This window comes from Toxorhynchites rutilus, chromosome 3, assembly GCF_029784135.1.
Source record: "Toxorhynchites rutilus septentrionalis strain SRP chromosome 3, ASM2978413v1, whole genome shotgun sequence".
NCBI classification, from domain to species: Eukaryota; Metazoa; Arthropoda; class Insecta; order Diptera; family Culicidae; genus Toxorhynchites; species Toxorhynchites rutilus.
The window spans coordinates 69793528-69814301 of NC_073746.1; the positions used below are offsets into that span (position 1 = coordinate 69793528).

At 40.0% G+C, this 20774-nt stretch overlaps 2 protein-coding genes across 5 annotated transcripts in view; one reads left to right on the forward strand and one right to left on the reverse strand.

Annotated features, from left to right (window-relative positions):
• Positions 1-283: 283 nt before the first annotated feature.
• Positions 284-13922, forward strand: LOC129775448 (lysosomal alpha-mannosidase-like). The gene is made up of 5 exons (XM_055780210.1): positions 284-641; positions 10798-11508; positions 11570-11703; positions 11760-13443; positions 13510-13922. Exons 1-5 carry the CDS (start codon positions 495-497, stop codon positions 13882-13884), a joined length of 3051 nt encoding a protein of 1016 aa, XP_055636185.1. The 5' UTR covers positions 284-494; the 3' UTR covers positions 13885-13922.
• LOC129775447 (cGMP-dependent protein kinase, isozyme 1) overlaps positions 13907-20774 on the reverse strand; it is a 116205-nt gene continuing 109337 nt past the window's right edge. For all 4 annotated transcript variants that reach the window (XM_055780209.1, XM_055780205.1, XM_055780207.1 and 1 more), the window contains 2 exons: positions 14389-14574; positions 13907-14324 (listed from right to left, as the gene is read on the reverse strand). In XM_055780209.1, coding sequence (XP_055636184.1) covers positions 14162-14324; positions 14389-14574 — 349 coding nt within the window. In that variant the 3' untranslated portion in view covers positions 13907-14161. The remainder of the gene's footprint in view (positions 14325-14388; positions 14575-20774) is intronic.

Sequence of the window (20774 nt, forward strand, 5' to 3'; positions counted from 1 at the left end):
TTACTCTGTTGAGTATTGCTCTCTAGAGTGGTGGCAACCATGCCTCCAAAGGTAGAAAAAATATCGAAGCAAAATAACGATCGACACAACCTAGAACCACCCCACCATTCAATTATTGACTCTACATATCGGCACTCAAAGTAAAGGTAGACGTAATTGATCGACACAATTTGAATGGACGATTGTTCCCAATCGGGATGTTGACCTGGAGTGATAGTAGGTAGAAAAAGAGGATGTCTATTTTCGTCGAAATATGGAACAATCTTACTTTTACTTGGATGAACGGTGGAAAAAGTTAGTCGTATTCGGAAACTTGCCCCGAGTGGTTCATAACGCGTGAAGAAAGCATCCAAGCGTGTCCATTGATTTCATTATATCAGACAGAGAACGGATCGCGAATTGAGAACAGATCGTCGTTCAGAATCGCGTATGCAAATGGTTCTGTTCTGTCGTTGTCGCTATTCTAGTTGAACTGTTGACCTGTATCGCGCGCGATGGTGATGGAGCGTTTACGTTTCGCGCTGTTGACATTGGCGTGTTTGCTTGTCTCGGCAAATGCTCGCCCCGGTCCGCATCATGGAAGTGGTTTCCTAGTACAGAACCATGATCAACTACGACAAGAGGCCAAGTGTGGATATGAGGTAGGAGGGTTTGATTATATCGACAATTTAGTGTTTATCTGATTGTATTGTGTTTATTAAGAACTAACTTGGAAGACTTTCAGAAAAACAATATAAGAAGGTTGTAAAAAGAATCTGTATGCTATGATAAATTTGTTTTGTTTTTTTCAAACATAAAACAAATTTAATTTCCAGCATTGTTGGCGTATTTGATAGTATCATTTGATTACAACAAACGAATATTGCGAAAAAAATCACCACATACGTCTGGTATTAAAATTGGTTAAATCCTCTATGATTATTCCAGTTCAGAATATACTAATTCATTCGAAAATGTTACCATTAAAGGCAATGCTAAACAGTTGAATCGGAACATGAAGGATTATCACTTCTTCATTCAACAATCCAAGTATCCGAAACTTAATGTTTTTCACCTAGCACTAGTGGAAGAACTTCGAACAGATCATGTTGCATCTGAGTCTATAAAAATCCGAAAAATATATCTTCTTTCAAACTGTATTTCAACCCATTACGCTATAAGTGTCAAAATTAGCAAAAATCTCCAAAATAGAAACTTCAAGCATCGAAATTTAGCATTTCCATAAAAACAGGTAAAAATTTTTTAAACGCTCCATTACATTAGTGATATAGTGACTGATTTTTTATCGATGCGTATGCATAATCACTATCATTTTCCCGAAAAATCTTTGCATAAAGACCAGCTGTCTGATTAGGAAGGATGCTAAAGAAAATTAAGCCATTATTACTTTTCTTTAATTTCATAATAAGTGGCATTCTAACGAAAAAGTAGTTATTTTACTTTTAAAAAAAATTACATTTCGAAATTTGGGCTGTTTAATAAAAGTTCAGTCATAATCCTTATTATTTTACCGGAGTAATATTGCTACGGTCACAGCCGTAAAATATCTCTAAAACATGGTGTATATAAAAAAGACTTCTATATATAAATTTGTACTTAGAATATTTTTTTTTCGGAACATGTTATGACTTTTACCATCATAGATCACCATTTGCCGTGCGTCTGGAAAGTATATTCTTTTCGTCTAACGTTTCTCGAGAATACAAATGAACAGTGAATTCATGAATCTGTGCAATTTTAAGGTTTATAACGAAAAAATATAAAAAAATAAAACGTTGTTCTGCCGTATAATTTATTTCTAGAGAATATTTTGGTTGGTAATTATAGCGAATATATTTCAAGAGAGTTTGTATGTCATCGTTCAGATCTGTAAAATTGATCTAAATGATGATTTTCACAGCGAAACATACATATGCGTACCTCTTATTTTCGAATTTTCCGTTTTTATTTAAAACTAGCTGACCCGGCAAACTTCGTCCCGCCCAAAATTTGTTTTTTGTTATCAATACCATCAAACATTCACATTTTCTTACTATGAGCAAGTTCATGGGTCCAATCGCAGAACTGTTTATTGATTGATCTTTTAATCGATCCCGTTGAATTAACCTTTTACTATAAAATTCCTAGTATTTCTACAATTCAAACAAAATTCTCGTTCAAGATTTTTCAACCATTTGCAAATAACATGTTCCTCCGTTACATGGAATAAATGTTTTATACAGAAAGACCTACCCTTAGAGAGGGGGGTAGGGAGTCAAACCACCATAGAAACATTTATTGCACTCTAATACCTCGATATACCCAATTTGGTTTCATTTGCTTGAATAATTCTCGAGTAATGCAGAAATTTGTGTTTCACTTATATGGCAGCCCCCCCTTATAGAGGGGGGTGGAGGGTCTAACCACCATAGAAACATTTATTGCACCCTAAAACCTCCATATGCCAAATTTCGTTTTATTTGCTTGAATTATTCCCAAGTAATGTAGAATTTTGTGTTTAATTTGTATGGCAGCCCCACATTAGAGAGGGGGGAGGGGTCTCAAACTATCATGAAAACCTTCCCCGGCCCCAAAAACCCCTACATACCAATTTTCATGTTGATCGGTTCAGTAATTTCCGAGTCCATAAGAATCAGACAGACAGACAGACAGAAATCCGTTTTTATATATATAGAAATCCTTCTTATATATAAAGATCTGCATAGTCAATTTTTTCGAATTTTTCCAATCATCTCGAATATTTTCCAAAGTACTCTATCATTCTAATTTGGGCGAAGACAAATTTACAAAATATATGGACGACGTAGATCTGATCAGCCGTTCTCCCGTGATGGTGAGTTATACGTACGTGGGAAAAACTCTCTTTTATATATAAAGATATAAAACGTGATCAAAATTATAAAAAAAAACAATAATTTAGACGGCACTTCTCCGCCTATTCGAAGCATGATTCTGCTCCTTTTTATCTTAACACTTGCAATATTTTGCTTAACCAAAGACTTACAAAGGTATCTTGTAATATTCCAATTGCTTTAGGCTGCTGAAAATAGACGACAATCAGTTTGGAGTCATTTTTATGTAAAAAAAACCACGCCGGCAGAAAATGTTGTTCAAATTCGTTGAAAATGCAATAAGTTTGCAATAAATTTCTGCATTACTCGAGAATTATTCAAGCAAATGAAACTAAATTAGGCATAGTGAGGTTTGAGAGTGTAATAAATGTTTGTATGGTCGTTAGGCTCTCCACCCCCTTCTCTATGGGGGGGGGCTACCATACTAATGAAACATAAATTTCTGCATTACTTGGAAATTATTCTAGTAAATGAAATCAAATTAGGCATATTGAGGTTTTAGAGTGCAATAAATTTTTCTATGGTGGTTCTAAGGGGGGGGGGGGGGGGTGTCTCCCATACAAATGAAACACAAATTTCTGCATTACTCGAGAATTAATCAAGAAAATAAAACCAAATTTGGCATGTAGAGGTTTTATGATGCAATGAATGTTTCTATCATGGTTAGACTCTCCACCCCCTCACCCAATGAAACACAAATTTCTGCATTACTCGAGAATTAATCAAGCAAATGAAACCAGATTGGGCATATTGAGTTTTAGGGCGCAATAGATGTTTTTATGATGGTTAGACTCTCCACCCCCTCTCTAAGTTGGGGGGAGTCTGCCAAACAAATGAAACACAAATTTCTGCATAACTCGAAAACTAAGCAAGCATATGGAACCACATTTGACATGTGGAGGTTTTAGGGTGCATTAGGGTGAATTACTCGAGAATTTATCAAGCAAACGAAACCAAATTTGGTATGTGGAGGTTTTAGGATGCAATAATCGCTTTGTTTAGATTAGTAAGCGTCACGAGCGCCGTCAATTTTTAACGCACACTATATTGATGACACATTCCCGTGCATCGTATACGCTCACAACCAGAAAGCGCCTCTTATAGTATTGTGCGCGGTTATTATCCCTAGCAGGGTTCAGCATAGTCATAGTCAACTGAGGATAGTCGGCTGACTAACCGACTGACTATATCCAAAGCTAGTCGGTAAATGACTTTTGGCTCTTCACACAGTTTCTCCGCCAAAACGACTGCACAGTCAGTCAGGCGTTTAGTCGCTATCTCCCTCTACCGACTCGACTATATCATTCCATTCTTCCCAGTCAAATTGTCCTCATTGCATTTTGAAGTGACTTCCCCCAAAACGAATTCGTTCCTCTCTCTCTCCCATGCACGTTTGCATGCATTGATGTTTGAGTTCACCGTGGTTTGACAAACGCTACAGGTGAGCTAGATTTTTTTGTAGCGTACACGAAAACTACTCACACGTACAAAATAGCGTGCAGTGTGTGTGCGCTATTTTGCACGCCTAATACTAAATAACACTAATGCGAGTACCTTTATGGCATACTTGATAAATGTCTAAGTTCGTTGGTTCGAGTTTACGATGGGTAGAAAAAAAAAGGGTGGGTAATGTCGGGGACATAACCGGAGTGACGTAGGACTATACAAGGGGGACAGCTTTTGTTAAATATATATTTTAAATATATTGTTTTATTTTCTTCTCCTACGTGAATTCCTACCTATCTACCTGAAAAATGGATTAGTTTACTGTTTACTCTTTATGAATATGTTGATGGCTCTGAAAAGAACCTTTGGTGTTGTGTTTTTGTTATCACTCGATATTGCCATCTTGTTCGGTTAAACCTTCCTGTTTAGCTATTGCGTTTGTCACTCGCCACAGCTTTCACAGTTGGAAAATTTCTTCCCATCCAGCTTGTGACATGTTGTTCAGTAAATTACATTTAATGCGACGTGCCGGAGAAACACTTTGCCACTCACTGAAACTAATTGTTGCCTTGATGAGCGCCGAACCGAAGCTGCTCTGTTCTTGATGCGGGTTTTCTGATTGTCGTGAGCAGCTTTGCAAGCCAACTCGAGCACTCCGACGGCCGAAACTCTATAATCGCTTTTAGGTATACTGGTGCTCCGGCACCAATCCATTCGGCCTAGTTACCCTTGCGGAGCAATCAGTGAATGCGACCAACAGGGAACTGGAGACCTGCACGGTTCGTGTGAGACTTTGCCTTTCCCTTAACTTGTCCTCCTTTGTTACGTCCACGATGCCGATGCCGTACAACCACACGGGTTTACGGTTTGAAAGAAAATAAGATATTTTTTTGGGGTCCGCGTGTTTTATACTCTAGCGGTACACACTCACAGGATAGAGACAAATCGGCAGACTCAGCCAGAGGGGCGAGTCCAACGAGACGAACGAATGGGCGTTAAAAGGGAGCGATGGCAAAAAAATACATTCATTACGATTTGTTCGCTCGTTGGATTCACATGCAGGCTAAAAAGGGTCCTTTTCAGGATCACAAAATTATCTTCAATCTAAAGAGTTTATTGTTTTGTTATCACTCGATATCCCCATCTTGTTCGGCTAAACCTTGCTGTTTAGCGATTGCATTTGCCACTCGCCCTTCACAGTTGGAAAATTTCTTCCCATCCAGCTTGTGACATATTTTACAGTAAATTACATTCAACGGCACGTCGCATTACCACCACTCAGTATCGGATTGGAGGTAATTTTAACCTGTAATTGAACATTTGCGATGACAGTGGTACAGTGTCAACTTTCAATGTGGGGTCATAATTTGGACCCCGAACTCTATGTTTACAAAAATGTCCAACTAAATATGTCGCATTACTGGTCCGTCCAATTAGCTAAATGTCGAGATAAGTGTAAATTACTGTACTTTCAATCTAGAAGCAATTTAAGAATTGGTGAAAATCAATAAGCTCAGAACAACTGCCAAATTCACATACTCATCATATCCTGGCAAACAAATTATGAAAAAATCAATTTGTGTTTTATTATTATTTTGGATATTGTTTTAGAGAGCATTGAACTGTATTTCCTGAACTCTTTTTTGGAAGGTTTAATGGCCCTGAAAAGCGCCTTGTTTTATGGAATGGTACCAATTTAGAAAACTTAGTACTCGTGGTTTTGAAAAAAAACCATTTCGAACGCCCTCGATGCCGCCTTGTTCTGGATTTGCCACCAAAGCAGTGTGTATAAAGAACAAACTTTTTTCTTCTGCTACCTGATGCCGTTTTGCGATTGCGTTTGCCACTCGCCACTCGCCACTCGCTGCAACTGCCTGTTGTCTTGATGTCCACCGAACCGAATGTGTTCTGTTCCGAATGCGGGTTTTCTTATCGTCGCGAGCAGCTTTGCCAGCTAACTCGATCACTCCGGCGGCCGAAACTATATAACGCCGGCTAGGTGGACTGGTGCACTGGTACTAACACGCTCGGCCTAGCTACCCTTGCGGGGAACTCCAGATCAACACGGTTCGAGCGGGATTTTGCCTTTCCCTTCACTTTTCCTCCTTTACCATGTCCTGACATGGCTGCTTGGGTTGGTTTGTTGATGTGTTGTGATGCGAACCGATGTGGTGTACGGTTTGAATGAGAATGATCGTTACGGCAGCGGAGCGGGGATTTTTAAGCTGACTGGCTGGCTCGAGAATTACGCATGTGTGAGACTGCGACCAATGTTTCGTTCATTTTTTTCTTTTTCCTTTCCAATCGTGGTTCATTCTGTTTCACTGCTGCTCTGGTTGCCCGTTTCGGTCGGTTCGATTTGAGGAGCACAAAATGGACCAATCAAAAATGGGCACATTTTGACAATGCTTGATATTTCACAATTATTCAATTATTTATCTCAAGAAAAATGAAATGTTATTCGTTATGATAGATGCGTAGATATATTTCCTATCAATTGATGCAAAAACCTTTGCGATCTATTGAGAAATGCTCGAGTTATAAGCGTTCCAAATCTTGCATTTTTTCCTACTTGTTCAGTGCCTAGATTTCCATTTCACCCCCTATATCTTCCGGTTAGACGTAGTCCTACGTCAAAATCGTCCATTGATGGGGTAACTACTTTTTTGCATCAGGAATCAAGTTTTTGTTCCTCTTTATATGGACGTGCGTAGGCGTGTACAAAATTAGTATCAGGAGGAAATGGAAATGTGGATTGAAATGAGTTGAATGAAGAGGCAGATTTGTATTCATTAGTCGTGTCAGTTAAAATAACCACTGACTGGACTAGTTCACCAGTCATTTTCGCTAGTCAGCGCTAGTCAAGTCATTTTTTGTTGGCGGCGACTGCCGAAGCAGTTCTAGTTGAAGCGAAGCTACTGGGAGCAAGTATGGAAAAGTTCATTCGCTCATTTCTCCACACCTGATTATAAATCACTCTTGTATCTGCTTTGAATAATCATGGCGAAAAGAATGCAGCAAACAATCGTGAGATTGCACGATGAATCATTTTACACTCCCCGACCATCTTCATTCGGGACTGATAGAAAACATAACAAAACAAAGAGTGGAAAACAACATTCAATGAATGAATATTCCTTTGGAAGGATCGAACGAAGCAAAATAACAAGTGAGCCAAAATAGATTGAATCTGCGTGTATGTATGATTTTATTTTCCCTTGTACTCTTTTCCTGCACATGCAATCCACCTTCCCGCTCATCAATAACATGCGTTAACATGGTCTTTTGCGTTGGCTCAGATCGTTTCATACTAGAAACAAAAAAATGTCATTGCAATCGTGCACAAGAAACAACTCGATTTCAACTATCTACCTATATTTTACTGCCGCGATCGAGGCTCAATGATTGCTATTTGAGTGAAAAACGAATGATTTTACAGAAACATTCTCTGGCTCAAGCAAATGAGGCAAATGAGGGAATGCAAAAATATCTGAGAATAGAAGAGCGGAATCGAGACAGTATTTTTCCATTCTAATCGGGAATGAACTTTGCGAAGACGAAAAGTGAATGTTTTCTGTCTCAAATAAAGTGGGGCATAAACGGAGAATAGGAGGGTGAGTTTTATCTGTGAATGAGTGTTGTTGAACGAATTTCGATGCGATTTTCCCCATACCTGGCTGGGAGTAGAGTCGGTCTTCATTTTTCACCTTCGAAGATTTCAGGCCCTGAGCCCTAGCACGAAACGAAATATGTATTCACTCTTTTTCTACACTGCTAGCTCTCTTCTGGCTAATATCAACACACACATACACATGCATCATCGCTTGCAATTTTTGCATCAATTTCATATTCAAAAAAGGGAAAACACTAAATCTTGCTACATTGATGTTAACTTTTTATAGATTTTTTAAATTTCATTTCTCAAGATTCCTATTTTCCTATTTCATAATGCACTCAAAAACGAAACCGCATCGACGGAACGTAATTCTACGTGCGATAGATCAACACACAAACGTAATCGAATTTCTCTTCGAAGCCTGACAATTCTGTTGCACACTGTAATCAATAACAGAAAAACCAACTTTTTTGCACATTATTCCTCACTATGAAAACCAGGACTAAAAAATAATGACACAGAAGGAACGGAAACATGTTTTTAATATCTAACACAACTATGCGCCGAGCCACGGAAAACACGTCCGAACTCGATGAACGTTCGATTCACTCTGGCTAGTCAGGCTGGACCATTTAGAGAACAAAAACGCCAGAGTTCGAAGGAACGAACGTTGCAAGAAATCGCGCAGGATTTTGTTTGCCGAGACGGTAACAGCGGCATAAATAAAAACCAACCGCACACAGATGCCTCAGGTAAAAAGTAAACAACAGCTGATATTCATTTGGCTAAAGTGAAAATCAATTCTGGTATCTTGAATAATCAAGATGAAAATGACGCTGGGTGGAAAAATAAACTTCGAAACATACTGAAGAACAAAGAAGACGATTTTTTTTACAGCACTGATTTCGATGACCTCAATTCTGATCATGAGTTGTCCAATTCACCAATGTTGTTTTGTCCACACCGCTTGGCGCGCTGCATTTTGTTTTTGGTGCCCTTCGCGCATAGCAAAAATAAAGTTTCCTGTGTTGCGTGTGTTGAGAGTAATATTTTAAAATGCCCAAAAAAAAGGAAATATTCTGAAGAAAACCTAAATTATGAATGGATCAATATGGTGACAGTTAACTCAAGCAATGAGAAATGCAACATCTACTTTTAAATTCGATTTTTTTTCTCGTTCAAAAATAATGATTTCACAAACCATGATCAAAGGTGGACAAATAATGATCATTATTTCTCTTCGAGGAAAATCATTTAAAAAAACATCAATATTTGGATAATTTCAACGCCTTATGGTAGAATTAGAAACAAGAGACTTACGGCTTTTCAAGGGCGTCTTTTTTTTTATCCCTTTTGTTTTGTTTAGGCTCATTAACATTTTAGCTGTAACAGAGCCGAATTTTAATCGTGTACATGTCACATATTTATCATATCTATAATTAGCACATTACACAGTTGCCATTTTTCGGCGTCAGAATATTCCCTTCTATACCATTGGAAATGGTACATATTTACACAGTAGCCATTTAGGCGTAAGAGTTTTCTATCTGTCCTTCCATTATCCAAGTTAAGACTGGACAGCGGAGACAGTCGTTGATCCATTGTTGAGCTATTTATAGAACAGCAGCCCGATGTTTCTTGCAGAGCAGAGCAGTTGTATGGATGAATCGATCTTATTTCGACCGTGGATCGATCTCCATCGCTGATGATTGTTGCGTGGACGTAGTTATTCTGTAACAACACAAAGATGGTCAATGAGGGCCCTGAGTTTTGAACTCACGATCGATCGCTTACTAAAGGGCGTCTTGATTATATGTGTTTTTCAGGAAGAAAAGTCGATTTGCATTTACTAGTTGCGGGAAAACACCCTAAATTGGACAAACCAAGATCATTTACCCTAATTGAAATTGGTCATATGATGATGTAAATTATGATTTTGGGTAGCTTCCATCATATGTACCATGTTGAGACACAATCGGAAAGGGTTGCGTCAAAATTTTCAGTTTTTCGGGTAATTTGGCGTGGAATTTCTCTTTAATTGTACGAAAAAAAAACTCGTCACCATCATTTATAATGCAGAACAGAGGGAATTGGAAATTGGCGGCTGGGGTGTATGTACTTTTCGCCTAAGTGTAAACACTTTTTTTTTTTTATTTTACACCCATTTATTATATGTTACACACAGTTTAAACCAAAACAGAGCACTCAAGAGAAATTTCACTGTATTTCTTTATTAAATAAATAATAGGCTGGAGCACGCCAGATTCTTGTTGAGACTTGCGGCAGCGCTGCTCTGTCACAAACAATAAAGGAAAAGAATGATTTATAAAAGTATAAACAATTATTTTAATTCTGGAAATTAAAAGAAAAATAGTAGATTTTTCCAATGTAAAATTTAATACCTTCTGTGACATGTCCTCACGAATTTTTAAAAATAAATTATCAGTTCCACATCACCAGCGAATATTTTCTTGTTTCAAATTTCGGTGCATACTCTTTTTTTTCTTTTGTAGGAAAATAAACCCATTGTTATCGCTTAATTTACTTACATTAACCGTGAGATGATAGGAACCGCAATCAGCTTTCAAACTAAAAAATATTTGTTTTTGCACCATTATGCGGCTACCGAACTCAAAAACACTGAACTTCGTTTGATTGATTACTCGTTACCCCCAACAATGAGTGCCATCCAAATAAAGAGGCCACACGAAACACTTAAATCTATATTGATAAATGATAGACTACAAATAGGTTCACCCAATATTTCCCATCGCCAAGAACAACGAGTCACGTTGTCCCGATTCTCCACAAAATAGAGACAGAGCTTCAATCAATCGCTATTGAGCACGAATATGTAGATTGTTTTCCTTTCCCCCATTTCAGTCCTGCCCGGTGCTAAACGCAGACAAGCTCAACGTTCACCTGGTTCCACACACCCATGACGATGTTGGCTGGCTGAAGACGCTCGATCAGTACTACTATGGCAGCAGCACACACTTCCAGAAGGCCGGTGTCCAATACATCCTCGATTCGGTCATCGATGGCTTGCTGAAGAATCCCGAGCGCAAGTTCGTGTACGTCGAGTCGGCGTTCTTCTTCAAGTGGTGGGACGAACAGAGTCCGGAACTGCAGGAGGCGGTGCGGGAACTGGTCCAGCAGGGACGGCTGGAATTCATCGGTGGAGCGTGGAGTATGAATGACGAGGCGGCTGCGCACTACCAGAGCTTGATCGATCAGTTCACCTGGGGCTTGGGGTTGCTGAACGACACCTTTGGCGAGTGTGGGCGTCCACGGGCAGGCTGGCAGATCGATCCGTTCGGGCACTCGCGCGAGCAGGCTTCACTGTTTGCCCAGATGGGTTACGATGGGATGTTCTTCGCTAGGTTGGATTGGAGAGATAAAAACAAGCGGCTGGCGGAGAGCAAGGCGGAGATGATTTGGGAGACGAGTTCAAGTTTGGCGGATAATGAACTGTTCACGTCGGTGCTTTACAATCACTACAGTGCCCCGCCGGGATTCTGCTTCGATGTGTTGTGTTCGGACCAGCCCTTCATCGATGGGAAACACAGCGCTGAGAATAATGTCGACCAGAAGGTTTGATGATGCAATATACCGATGGTCCCAGCAGGATTGAACTTGTTCTTTTTTAATTCAGGTCGATTCGTTTTTGGAGTTTATAGATGGTATGAGCCAGAATTATCGCTCGAAGAATCTCCTTCTGACGATGGGTGACGATTTCACTTACATGGATGCCAACATGTACTTCAAAAACTTGGATAAACTGATAAAGTAAGTTATCAAACACTCATTGTTGCAGAATAATAATGTATTTTTTTCTTCGTCAGATACACGAACGCTCGTCAGCTGAACGAATCAAACGTCAACGTCTTCTACTCCACCCCAACCTGCTATCTGAAGGCCCTGCACGACGCTAAACTCTATTGGCCGACAAAATCGGACGATTTCTTTCCGTATGCATCCGATCCGCACGCCTACTGGACCGGGTATTACACCTCGCGACCAACTTCGAAGCGTTTCGAGCGAGTCGGTAATCACTTCCTGCAAGTATGTAAACAATTGACAGCTTTGGGACGCTCAACCAGCGATGATTCATACCAAACACGTCTCGGGTACCTCCGGGAGGCGATGGGTGTCATGCAGCATCACGATGCGATCACTGGAACCGAGAAGCAACATGTAGCCGATGATTACGCTCGCATGCTGAACACCGCCTTCGAAGCCTGTGATGTGAACGCCAATGATGCCTTGCAAAGTTTTGCCACGGACACCAGCAGTAGCAGCATTAAATTTGAATCATGCCATCTGCTCAACATTAGCTTGTGTGAGATTTCCGAAACTAAAGAAACGTTCGTGGTTACCTTATATAATCCATTAGGACATACGAGTAGTAAATACGTCCGGCTGCCGGTCAATGCCAAAAGCTACCTTATCAAGGATGCTCTGGGAATTCCCCTACCCATTCAGGTGATTCCTCTACCAGAGCAAATTACCAATCTCAACTTCCGGAAGAGCTTGGCAGTCCAGGAACTCGTGTTTCTTGCCGAAGAAATCCCACCGCTAGGTTATAAATCGATCTATGTCACTGAGACATACAACGGGATGCTTCAAGACACGCCCAAGGAACTTCCCGATAAGCGTCCCGCGAGCATTGGAAACAACTATTTGTCGCTGAACTTTGACAACAACGGTTTTCTGAGTACAATAACCGTAAACGGAGCAAGCCATCGATTGCAACAGGATTTCCTGTATTACGAAGGCGCCTACGGTAACAACGAAGTGTTCGAAAACCGTTCATCCGGTGCGTACATCTTCCGTCCCAACGGAACGATCCAGCAGGTGACAACGAAGGTTCGCTTGAGCGTACACAAAGGCGAACACGTTCAGGAAGTTCATCAGGTATTCAACGAATGGGTCAGCCAGGTAATTCGTGTTTACGCAGAGGAAAAACACGTGGAATTCGAATGGCTAGTGGGACCAATTCCGGTTGACGATAGTAAAGGAAAGGAGGTCGTTACTCGTTTCCATTCGGACATTCAATCGGACGGTGTATTCTGGACTGATTCGAACGGTCGAGAGATGCTCAGAAGGGTAAGAAACCATCGGGAGACATGGGATCTGGAATTGGCAGAACCGGTTGCCGGCAATTACTATCCAATCACTGCCAACATCGCCCTGGAGGATGACAACCTTCGAATGGCGGTGTTGAATGATAGAGCTCAGGGTGGCACTAGCTTGCAGGATGGAGTTCTGGAACTGATGGTGCATAGAAGACTTTTGAGGGATGATGCATTTGGTGTTGGGGAAGCTCTGAATGAGGTAGCATACGGATCTGGGTTAATCGCTCGAGGAAAACATTATCTGTTGTTCGGCGAAAAAGCTTCGAAGTCTCCAACAGCGCAAGCGAAGGAGCGATTCCTCCAGAATCAAGTCCTAACGCCAGCCTGGTTGTTTGTGTCTGATGCAACGAACCTTACCTACGATGCGTGGCGAACATCTTTTAACTCTGAAGTAAGTTATTTTGATTAATTTGTTATTTGTTTGTTGAATGTTATTTTCATCAGTCATATTTTTCAGTTCTCGGCGCTCTCAGCTTCTCTTCCCCCTAACGTCAATTTGCTGACGTTTGAACCATGGAAGAAACCCCTCACGTATCTGGTTCGATTCGAACATCTTCTCGAAGCGAACGAAGATCCACAGTTTTCACAACCCACGAGCTTCAATTTGCAGAGTTTGTTCTCGAACTTCAACATCGGCAGTGTTCGCGAGACAACATTGGCTGGTAATCAGTGGAAGAAGGACTCCTCCCGGCTGAAATTCCGCGCAGATCCCGTCGTCCCAACTGAAAAGATGAGTTCTCCACACGGAGCGGTTCAAAACGACGACTTTGATATAACCCTAACTCCAATGGAAATTCGGACATTCGTCATTGAAATGCAACCGACCTACTGATTCAATTGAAATAAAATAGACTTGTATTTCTCATAAAATGCATACCTCTTTCATTTATTTATTGGGTTTTCAAATTTAACAACTACAAAAACATGAGATATAAAGCGTTAAACCGGAAATACTCTACTACCTACCAGAAACGTAAAGCTCTTCGTTTTACTTACCACAATCGCTTGTATTTTGTTTGTTTCTGAATCTATTGCTTACAATCGATGTATCACTAGAAGGGTTTCTACAAGCTAGAGTTTTTTGTTGGTTGTTGTTGTTGCTAGTTACACTAGAAATCCGCATCCCAGCCAGATGTTTCATCCCGTGGGACACTGGTGTCGGGAGGAAACACGTCAAAGTTTGACATATCAAGGGGCCCCTTTAGCTTTGGCTGCAATGGTGATTTGAGCGTTAAGTTGGCTAGACCCTCCCAATCGAAGCCCTGAAACCATCTACGATAGGGGCGAGAAAAAGATTCATTTCACGAATTGAAGGATGGTTCGATGAGTCACTTACTTGTGCTTCTTAATATCCTGAACTCCGCCCCTCTGGTACCCTAGCCGTTCCGAGGGAATATCACGACAGAGCCGCTTGATCAGGCTGACTGCCGAGCGGGACATGTGCTTCGGGAAGTTCACCATGTCGATACCCTTCAGTATGATGTTGTACGTTTTCATGGGGTCTGCCGCTGCGAATGGGGGGCTAAAAGAATTTGAACAATGAATGGAAAATCTGGTGCACCCGTGGCCGAGTGGTTAGCGTCTCACATTATCATGCCGGGTGTTCGGGTTCGATTCCCGTTCTGGCCGGAGGATTTTTCGTCAAAGAAATTTCCTCCGACTTGCACTGTGGTCACGCGTGTTCTAGAGCTCTTGCCCCTCGGAATACATTCAAGGCGTGTTATTTGGCTTAAGAAATCTCAACTAAGCATTAATGAATGACGCTAGTTAATGCATATGTTGAGACGGCAAAAGTTCCACAGGGAACGTTAACGCCATTCAAGAAGAAGAAGATGGAAAATCTTACAATATTTACTATTTTATGTTAACATTTAAGGTTATTACACACTTGAGACAAAATAAGTACACCCAGGTTTTTTTTACGCGGGGGATACGTACCTCGTAAAAAAACCGCGTAAAAAAAACCGCGTTAATCGGAAAATCCGCGTAAAAAACCGCTTTAATTGGAAAATCTGCGTAAAAAAACCGCGTTAATTGGAAAATTCGCTTAAAAATACACGTTAATTGGAAAATCCGCGTAGAAAAACCGCGTTAATTGGAAAATCCGCGTAAAAAAAACCTCTTTAAAAAAACCGCGTAAAAAAAACCAGGGTGTAATTAGTTGCAAACCTAATATGTCCACAAAGTTTCATCCAACAGCAGCTGTTATCTCTAATATAAGAAAACTGCGTCATCGTATGGGCCAAAAGCATAATCCTTCATACACTTCAATTGAATTATAATAAAACCAGCCGAATTTTTGTAGTCTTAGTTTGCAACTCGATTGGAGCAAATCACTCCCAATCCATCTTCTTCTTCGTTCGTGTTTGAGAGGCTTTGAATTATGCAGTCCATTCAGTTCTCGATCCGAAAAGCTCCAGATATTAGTTAGCACACGGTGGACAAAACCAGGATAAATTCAGCGCTAGTCAGTTTGTCGTCGGAACGAGTAACGCGCCTCGGTTCAATCCGCCCAGTATGGAAGACACGAACATCGTGATATACAGGGTCGTTCAGGTCAAACGCTCCCACAAAAAAAAAATTGAATAGCTCCTTATAAAATGTATTTTTCGCTCCGTCGATGGTAACACTGCATAATCGGATCGGATGGTTTTTAGTGTCAAGATGTACAATTACAAGAACGTGTATTTTTAGTGAATCGTAATAAAATGTCCACGCTTGTCCACGGAGAGGTGGGAGGGGGTGTAGACTGAGTCCACGTGGTCAGGAAGAATAATTTCTTAAATACAATCACCTGTACATTCAAAATTAAATAAATTCTGTTACAAATTAAGAATTTCAAAACTCTCCGTATTTATCAATAAATGGTTTTAGCCGTCTGAGAATGCTGCCCAGTCAAACGTAAATATATTTTTTCTCAAATCATTGAACTTTTTCGGTATTTTAAAAATACCTCGCGTAAACACGTGACCAAACTATTTCCTATGATTGAACTTTTCTAGTTTCGGATTATGCATACATCATCATAGCCCAAAACTATAAAAATTAAACAATACCATAATGGTTGAGGTTTCATGATATGAGTAAGTGGTTTTTCATCAAATATAACTTTCTATACATATTGTTATATCTCGAGAACAGTTAGTCTTAGGATAATAATGTCTATATAGTTTTCCATACAGAATTGCGTGTAAAATCAATTTTCAAAGTATTTTCATTCGTCAATTACTACGAATCAATATTTACATTTGTATGAGATTGCCCACTCACCTTTAATCGTCAAATTTAAAACAAATGAGCCAGTATTCCAATAAAAATATATTTGAAATTAGGTAGCTGATTAGGATTTTTTCAATTTTATGCATTGAATAGACTCTAATTTAAATAGTACGCTTCTTAGAATGATTATGAAGTTCATTTGCAATTTTGCATATGTAGAATGTAGTTGCAAAACATTTAAATTAATGGAACCAAGTGCTTTTCAGAAGTAGAGAAGAAACATGAAATGTTGTGTTTTTATGGATTTTTATTAATTTTACAAAAATGCATGATAAACTGGATTGTTGTCAACCAAATTGAAGTTCTCCAACTTGAAGTTTTCATAAATTGAAGTTTTCAATGCATTATTCAATTTATGAAAATGTTTTCTCAACCGTTTGAACATTACTTTAAATTTCCATAGAAAGTTGATTGATTTCTCATAAACTTGTTTCAATCGGGCAGCAGGTTTCAGAGCTATGATTTTTTGGAAAATGAAACATTTTTTTAAATGGAGAGTATTGTTCAACTGTATATTGCGCGTTTCTGTGTTGGCAAACCAGATAGCCTTTATATAAGAGTGACAGGGTGCAACTAGTAAAATTTGTAACAAAATAAACTTGAATGGAATTAAAATTCGATTGGCGCGCAATTCACTTAATTCCTTAATTATTCTGATAAAATAAGAAAAAATGTCCACGTGGACAACAGGGGGAGGAGTATGAAAATGTCCACGCTTGTCCACGGAGGGGGAGGGGGGAGTCTAAAATCGTGCTTTTTCTGTCCACGTGGTATGTGGACAGCCCCTTAGGCGTATTTACATAAAAGATTTATCGGTGTTTCATGGAAAATCACATTGGCGATCCTGCCATGGTAAACCGTGTAGGGAGAAAGTGGTGTGTTTTCGAAAAGTGATCTCGTTTGTTGTGTGTTTTACCCCCGGTAAGTTATTTGAAAACAGCAATGATAGCAGTGGCAAGAGGACATTCGATGTACTTGGAAGTGCTGCTAGTATGACAGAACACATGGTTTAAAATTTCTCGAACTATATGTTTGGCTGTGTGAAAATTTCATAAAATTTAGAACAAGAGGATAAATAGTATTGTTAAAACGTAGAATCTGAACAGTTGAGTTGGATCTTACGCCAGATTATTTTAAGATACAATAGTTGAGCCGGGTAAAGCCCAAGTCCAGCTTTTAGTTATATTAAATACTATTAATACACTATATTGAGTCGGGTTCAGCCCAAGGCCAATATTTAGTTAGATTTGCGCTGAGTTCAGCTCAAGGCCAGAATCATTGTATGCAAAACAGTTGAGTCGGGTCCAGCCCAAGGCCAAAAAAAACAAAAAAAAAATTAGAATCAGTTCAAAGTATCGATACGTTATTTTCCAAATTAAAACAATGAATAATCAATAGGATGAATGATAAAAAAATTTTTTTTTTCAATATCACACTCCAGGCATACTTCGTTTATTGATCGTTTATAGTGCTTCCGGAGGATGAGGATGAGGAGGATGAGAGTTCTGATCGATACGTCAAAAAGATAGAATGTGTGCGAATGTTAGGCGTATTTACATAAAAGATTTATCGGTGTTTTATGGAATATCACACTATTTACGTACCAAAACCAAAACAAACGGTGTGCTTTGCTTTTTTCTCACGAATACTATCATTATTTACAATGGCTTCTTTCCATCTTCATCTTAAACTTAACGCATCGTCATCGATTGTGCATTTAAAGAACCTGTATACCCCTAAAAACGTAGGTGTGTGCGTGCAGAATGATCTTCTTCTTCTTCAATGGCACTAACGTTCCTAGAGGAACTTCGCCGTCTCAGCGTAGTATTACTTACGTCATTTTTTATTAGTACTTAGTTGAGATTTCTATGCCAAATAACACGCCTTGAATGCATTCTGAATGACAAGCTCTAGAATACGCGTGATCACAGTGCAAGTCGGAGGAAATTTCTTTGACGAAAAATTCCCCCGACCAGAACGGGAATCGAACCCGAACACCCGGCATGTTAGTTATGACGCTAACCACTCGGCCACGGGAGCACGTGCAGAATGATGCCATTGTTTTAATTTTAACAATTGCACTTCAGTAATAAAAATGGCATGCAAAGAAGATGAGCAACCCTTTTAAATTTTCCTCGCGCCCCACCTAATTCCAGTATATGCTTCAAGTCCATCATTTATTCCAAGTAATGTCCATAAAATTTCCACTCGAGAGAAAAGCTTGACTGATCAGGAATTATACCCAGTTCCTATGGCACTATTAGCTTTGAATTTAGGAATACATCTTAACTCAAATAGAGCTTTGAATTTAGGAATACATCTTAACTCAACTAGACACTCGACAAGAATCTGATAATACGATAGTTTCAAGTCCAGATCGCGACCAAATCTAAGCCCAATTCCAGTCGATACTTCAGGCCCTCCATTGAACCAGGTGTCAACCGTGTCAACCTAAATCTGCAATTAGATCTGTCGAAACACAGAAAATTTCCGTCAAAATCATCCGTTGAGGGAAAGTGAAGGCCGGAAGCCACAACGACAAAAAGAGTAACCTGTGAGTCCAAGCGGAAGCAAAACTTCTCCATTCGATATGTCGCAAGCAACTGTCGTCTTCGACCGTGCATCGAACTAGAAAAATATAGGGATTATGACCAAGACACGCATTATTGATGTAGGGCTACGATTTTTGACGTAGGACTACGTCTTTCATTTCTATACCGGGGTGTAAAATCAAAGTTTCGAAAACGAAAGCGTTACGCCGGAGACCGAGATTTTGAGTGTTAATAACTCCTAAACAACTGAACGAAATGGTATGATAAACACTTCATTCGAAAGATAAAATGTCTACGCGTTCTATACTTGTTACTTTCTGATCCAAAAACTTGTTTCAATAGTCTTAAATTTGCTTTCAAAATAGGCTATTGAAATCACCAATCGGTATATAAGCGAGCGCCGCTCGGAAATCCACTCAGTTCTAATTGAACAGCGATTGGAGCATGTTGTCGCTGTTGTGGTGAAGCTCTTCGTTTATCATGAAAGCGCTGATGAACGGTGTCACCAAGAGCCTGTTTGTGCACCTTAGGCCAGAAGGGAATCCATCAGGAGGAGAGTGATGCTACAAACGGTTCCCCGGGAAGATCTCGAAGCAGCCGCTACACACACACACATACACACACGGAATTCTTTCCGTTTGGATCGAGAAAGATCCGGAAAATAATCTGCCAGTTCCTCTAGGAATTTAAAAATACATTCATGTGAAAGAGTTTATTTGAATGTTTTCTATCTGTTGCGTCCAACGCAATATGGGTGGAGCCAACAATCCGAACTCAGCAACACTTCGACGTCATACCCACGCTATCCAACAAGTGGTATAAATACCAGTGCTATTCCTAGAAAAATATCATTCTCATCTCAAACTCTGTACCAGAAAGATCAAATAAAACAAGTGAATTGTTGCCACGAGTCTTTTTCTCTGCAGTGTCGAGCCGACCCCAACCAAAGCCTTTCTCAAGGCTCAGAGTAATAGTAAAGTTTTCCACCGTTCTCCCGCTTCACCGCTCACCGTTGCAGTCTGAGTTGCTGCCCCACCGTTGGGAATTCCCCGCCTCACCAACAAGTTGATACAGCATCAGTCGCTGTCCCACCGCCGGGAATTCTCCCCCGATACCCTCGCGTCAAGACGAGGATCCGTGATCGGACAACGGAAGGTCCGTAGCGGACATCTTATGGTCCTTCGAACCGGATGTCGCTCACCTGCAGTAGAGAGACTCGCTTGGCAATTGTGTATACAATACGAAAAAGTACATTGTGTTGTGCACAAAGTGGTGTTCAAAAAGAACAAATAGAGCACATTGTGTACAGTGAACAATACGACAAAGAACAGTGAACAAAAGGACAATTAGTGACACGAACAATACAATAGTTAACAAAGAAAGTGATAAAAGTATACAGTGACGAACAATAAAACGTATCCCAATAGACGAACCACAAAAAAACCAAAGAAATAAAATCATTTAAAACGTGTGTGTGTGTGTGAAATAGTCGCAGCAGCACCCGCAGAACAAATCAACGTTTCTTCTACACGGCAGCTTCATCGTTCCGGAACAAGTGGCGTGGCTTGGGTGTGGCAGCACGAATATTTTGGTGAGTCCTTTCCAATTATTCCGTACAGTAAGGAGTTTTTTGGAATTCGCTAAGAGCAGGAGTGAAACATTGAGCATATCACAGATTTTGAACTTTGGTGTAAAATCTTTTTGGAATAGTCATAGCGTCCCTGAGGGTACAAGATGACGCAATTGAGAGAAAATTTAAAATCGTTGAGCGTTACCAAAAATTTGATATTGGCGATAGAAAGGTTTGTTGAGGAATATGACGAAGAAACCGATCGTGATCAACTCGAGTCTCGTTTGTTACGATTGGATCAATTGTACGAGCGTTATTTAA